The sequence below is a fragment of the Andrena cerasifolii genome, chromosome 10, assembly GCF_050908995.1.
Source record: "Andrena cerasifolii isolate SP2316 chromosome 10, iyAndCera1_principal, whole genome shotgun sequence".
NCBI lineage: Eukaryota > Metazoa > Arthropoda > Insecta > Hymenoptera > Andrenidae > Andrena > Andrena cerasifolii.
Genome location: NC_135127.1, coordinates 999594 through 1005115, shown reverse-complemented (window position 1 = coordinate 1005115; position 5522 = coordinate 999594). Strand labels below are relative to the sequence as shown.

The window sequence follows — 5522 nt, the reverse complement described above, 5'->3', positions numbered from 1 at the left end:
GACACCCCCAGCTGGACCGAAGGGTCGCCGAGGGAACCGGCACAGGGAAGAGGCACCGAAGAAAAGCTGGATGAGGAGTTCAACGGAGAAAGAGACGGCGAGACATGTAGAAGATCAGAGGTCCCGACAGCTGGACGACAAGAATTTCCCCGCCCGTCTCTATCCAAGAAGAAAATGCGCCATCGAAGAAGACGAAAGTCGTTCAAGAAAGAAGGACACAAATACGAAGACGCAAGTGGAGGGTAGGGACGCGACAGACTTTCGGAGGTCCACGTACCCACGCCTTACCCAGGGTTTTTGGAGTGGTTTTCCCCTCGGTGTGAAGGCGAATGCCGAGGCGACGGTCGAAAGAGGCCACACAGCATCCTTCCCACTCTTCCGGACCAGGATACGGCTGCAGGAGATAACGAGGCTGCTCCAGAGGGGGGAGCAGTGTTGCGAACACCCTATGGATGGAATCCAGGGCCTACGGGTGCTCGCGACAGAAACAAGAAGACGAGCGAGAAGAAGGCGAACCGATCGATCGCCTGTCAAGCTAGGATTCGAGAGTCAGACGTGATAGCGAACAGACATCGAGATTACCACATTATCTTTGTATTAGATATTTCTTGTTGTTACCGTTCGTGCTGTGTTACTGTTATATTGTATTAAACCCTTATTATGCCGAACTCGAAACGTAACAGTATTATGCAATGTCATCACCTGATTTCTAAAAATTTTGGTTCATTTGATTTTTTTTACTGGCTGATTTAGCTCCGAATGGTGAATAATTTGCATTGAAACCTTTAAATAATTTTGTTTATTTATGTTATCCAAAATATAATTATAGCACGTGGATATGTAAGCAGAGAATGGGTCACGCTCGTGAGCAGAAATACGAGCATTTCCGTTGAGCAGAAATAGACATTTTATACTAGATATTAAATAGACTATTATTAGGTTAAAATGTTTTTCAAAATACTTCTTGTTTGTTTTATGTGTAAAGGGGAGGTTAAATATTACGTCTAATAAGTTTTTTGTCGATTGATGCACAAATAAATAATAAAAATGTATTTTTACGATAGCGGAACTCTTACATGATTAGAAATGCGGACATTGATCTTATACCCGATTTCATAAAGTTTTGCGGCGTAACAATAATATTTTCGAAGGATGTTAAGTTATAAAAAGTTGACAAATGTAGCGTAAAAAAACGAAATATCTAATAAACATTTATTGTCATGTAGCATATATGTAGGTTACATTTTCTGTCACTTTGAGGAGAGTACCACATAATTTGGTGCATGTTTTTCAAAGCGTGCGTAAAGTGGCGTAAAGAGACAAATACGCATGCGCGCATAAACTGCACGCTTCATGTGCTAGAAGTGGGAGAATTCTAGGGAATCCTATGTGCCACCAACGACACCAATGCGCGCATAGACTGAAACGGAATGGTTTTCTCTGCAGTCTATGCGCAGTATGCGTGATTCGGAACACAGCCATCATGAGCTAGAAGTTGGAGGATTCTAGGGAATTCTACGAATCAGGTTATGCCGTCTTTACACTCATTGCATGAAACGCAACCAACGCAAAGGACCCAATTTTGAAGCGAACAGCACATCTAGGGCGGTATTCAGAGTCGTTGCTTAAGCATGTGCTTAAGAATGTCTTGACAAAGTCGGCCTTATTCGAATAAGCTAAGCTTAAGAAGTCATGTCTTCATAGTCCGAACTTAAGATTTGCTTAGTCAAGAAAATGGTGCTTAAGCCGTGCTTAGTCAAGCAAATGCTTAAGCAATTCTTATATTGCGTTCGGCAAACGTCGGAAACTTTCCCGTGTAGCCGAGCGGAATTACCCAATCAGGAATGATATTGAAAATACATCTTGTGTTTCTTTTCCCACACCGCCACAAGGGGGTTCCTCGCGTACTCTGTGTAGCGCGTTATTTTTTCAACCACGCGGTCCCTATTGTACAGACGTAATAAAATTGAATAAAATAAAGATGAACGCGAAAAAGCATTATACAGATGTAGAAAAACGTCTCTTTTTAAATATTTTAAAAGAATTCGCTCATATTATAGAAAAAAAAGAGTGATACGACTACTTTAAAAGATAAAGAGGAAGCCTGGCAAGAGATTGTCGAAAAATATAATACATCGAATCTAATTACTGGACGGGTAAGAAATTAGTTTCTTTGCATTTTTATTAATTTGTATTTGAAAATTGCGATGAAAGTCCAGCTGAAAATGAAGTATCGAAGCAAAGGAAAGTTATTAATATGCAGAGTGTTTCTAAGTGTCAGTTCAGGAGAATGTAAGTGGCGATTCGAGGCACTAAACTAATTGTAAGATGAAAATTAAGAATAAAAAAACTGCGGTAAGGTCTTCAATTATTAGTTATAAGTGTTTAAAGACATGGAATATTCTGCCTGGGAGAACAATTATAACTAACAAATGAAGGCTCAACCACAATTTCATTATGCTTGTTTCTTTTTTGTTAATTTAATGTCTTGAATCACCTCTAATATTCTTCGACAGCTGCAGCAAAACATCCTGTACATGTACAATATATACCCAGGTAGCACACAGCATCTAAAACTATCCTAGGACGTCTGTGTGCTATCTGGGTATAAGTAAAGTTATTAATTCTTTATTAACAAAGCACTTTATACATTATTTTATTTAATCATTGCAGAGAAATGTACAACAGTTGAAAAAACTGTGGGCCAACCAGAAGAACGTATAAAGATATACTATTACCAAAGAGAAACAGGCATTAATGAGAACAGGGGGTGGTCCACCCGAAAAAACTGTCGAAATCGACCCCGATGTAGCCCAAATTACGCCATATTTAATGACTATGGCTCCTGTGCTCTTCTGCTCGGATGTAAGGGACGAAGAAACAGTAAAGAGTTAGTTACTGTAACTTTATATATTGATACAATGATGATGACATTAGCTTAAATATATCATAAATATTATGATATCTCAGATTTACGAGAATCGGTTTTCAATGGAGAACTATTAGAAAATATAGAAAGTCTGGATGATGCAATAAGAGTAGGCAATAGTTCAGAATGGGAGAATAGTCCCAATGAACAGTCCACGAGTTGAGACACGGATCAAATAATTCAAAATGCAATCGACAACATTGGTAAAAACATTGAAATCAAAGTTTTTCTTAATGAAAATACTTTCATTGTTCTTTAGTTCTGTTCTTTTCAGATATTACACAGAATAATAGAAAAAACAGAAGAGGCGAATTAGAAGAATTAAAAATAAAAAGAATTAAAGACATTATAGAAAAAGAAGAACGTTTCAATAGAGCTAAGTTTGAACATGAAGAATTGAAACGAAAGTTAGAAATAGAATTTTTAAAAGAAAAATTCAAATTAGAGCTAGAGGCAATACAGAAAGGCAATACACACTTTTAATTTGTACTTATTATTATATTTACGTTCATTGTATCTATTTTTTTATTATAGTTTTTGTTGTGTAAAATATAATATATGTAATGCTTGCTTCTTTGTATGTGTGTGTGTATGTGATGTCAGAGAGGGCGATACGGTGTTTCCGATCCCTTCCTTCTCGTGTTAGATCTTGTAATGGACAAACGTATAAAAGTGTGCTCACGATATAAGAAACAGAAGTTCCTAATTGTTTTAAGTATTGCAATATATTCTATTTCCATAAAGAGTAGTACGTTACGTTGTTTAATCCAATTAAGTGCTCACGCATAATACATGCTGTATTGTATAATAAAACACTACCATACAGTATATATAACAGTTTTATTATTTAAGGGGAGTGTATATATGTATACGCGATTATTACGACCACGCAGTTGCAATTGTGGAAAAAGTGTGTGTGTGAGAGAGAGAGAGAGAAAGTACAAGTGCATTGGTTTGTTTTTTTTTTGTATGGAATATCTTAATATTTGCTTAGACAACTTTCCAATATCTTTGTCAATCATTAGATCGTCGAAAGATAGATCAATAGTCACTAAAACTTTACAGCCACTATCTGCTATCGTACTTTTCTTTCATGCTTTCCTTGATGGGTCGAGGTCTATGTTGTTTGCACGAGCGAATGCTCTGTTTTGTCTTACTTTACTGAGCAGAGTGTATTTTAATAAATACATTTAAATTACGTTCAATCATATTTCTTTTTTGTTTTTCACCAGAGACCGTACCTTGCCAAAAACACAGTAAAAATACGGTTACTGAAACAACCGGTTAATGAGTGCCTCGCGAGCAACAAATCCATTTATATTCTGTACACCTTGCACTGCATGTATAGGTACTTCTACATCATCCACAAACTCATCATCATCCTCGAGCAATACATCCTTAAAAATTAGGGACATATTGTGTAATACTGCACAAGCAACAATAATTGAAGTGGAGCAGGTAAGTTTTGTTCCCAATCCTCGAGATAGGCATGCAAATCTTTGCTTCCATGTACCAAATGTCCATTCCACAATTTGCCTGGTTCGACTTTGGATATTGTTATACCTGCAATAATATAATTTTCAATTAATATAACTTGTTTTTGTAGTAAAAAACTTGATAATTTTAGAAAAGATACTTACGTCAATTCCTCATCCGTTTGGGGATTTACAAGTTGGCGTCATTAAAAATGGTAGACACGGATATCCTCTGTCACCAACTAGCATACCGTCCAATTCCCCTTGTGTGTATTGCTTGTAAAGTGCGGAATTCTGAAAAATTCGGCTGTCATGGGCACTACCTGGCCACTCTGGCACAATATCCAAACTTTGCATTTGTGGGCCAACGACAACCTACAACAAAGATCATAATTTAAGAAAAATAAAGCGTGAAATTTGGAGACTACAAAATGGCGTATTCACTTGCTTCATCGATTAACTGGAATATATTTCAATTATGATATAAAACAATGAATGCAAACTTACCTGTACATTCAGTGAAAAATATCCTTTCCTATTTCTAAATATTTCATTAATGTTTCGTAGTCTTGTCGAGACTAGTCGAATATGTGTACAATCGATGGCCCCATCAACGCCGGGTAAACCAATTGCACCATTTCCTTTCCCAATTTCACAAAACAATTTATGATTCTCCTCACGTGCCCGAGGATTCCTTGGGAATTTTATATATTCAAACATTAAACTTGCTAGCAAACAACTGACTCTAAATACAATGCAAGAAATTGTCGTTTGCGACACTTGCACGGTGTCACCAACTACAGTCTGTAAATTTCTTAAAAGTTTAATTATCAATATTTCAAATAGTAAACATAGGATATCATATTTTTAAAATCATCTGAAAATTTGCACTCGCATAGTACCGTAGAGCTACAAGTAGCTGGAAATGGGGCACAATGGGCAGGCCACGTTTATTTATTTTTGCGAGACCTTCTTCGATTTTCGGCAAAATCCCATAAAGTACAGAATCTTTATTAAATCTATAACGTTTTTTAAATTCTTCTTCATTATAGAATTCAAAGGGATTTTGCCAATCACGAATGTAACGTTTAGGAAGTCTCACAGTCCACACACGATCA

At 36.8% G+C, this 5522-nt stretch overlaps 1 protein-coding gene across 1 annotated transcript; it reads left to right on the top strand.

Annotated features, from left to right (window-relative positions):
• Positions 1 to 1575: 1575 nt before the first annotated feature.
• LOC143373749 (myb/SANT-like DNA-binding domain-containing protein 3) lies at positions 1576 to 4213 on the top strand. The gene is given in 5 exon segments (XM_076821271.1): positions 1576 to 2061; positions 2063 to 2156; positions 2674 to 2890; positions 2971 to 3132; positions 3204 to 4213. Coding segments are annotated over 4 exon segments (513 nt in total). The 5' UTR covers positions 1576 to 1981; the 3' UTR covers positions 3093 to 3132; positions 3204 to 4213.
• Positions 4214 to 5522: the final 1309 nt, after the last annotated feature.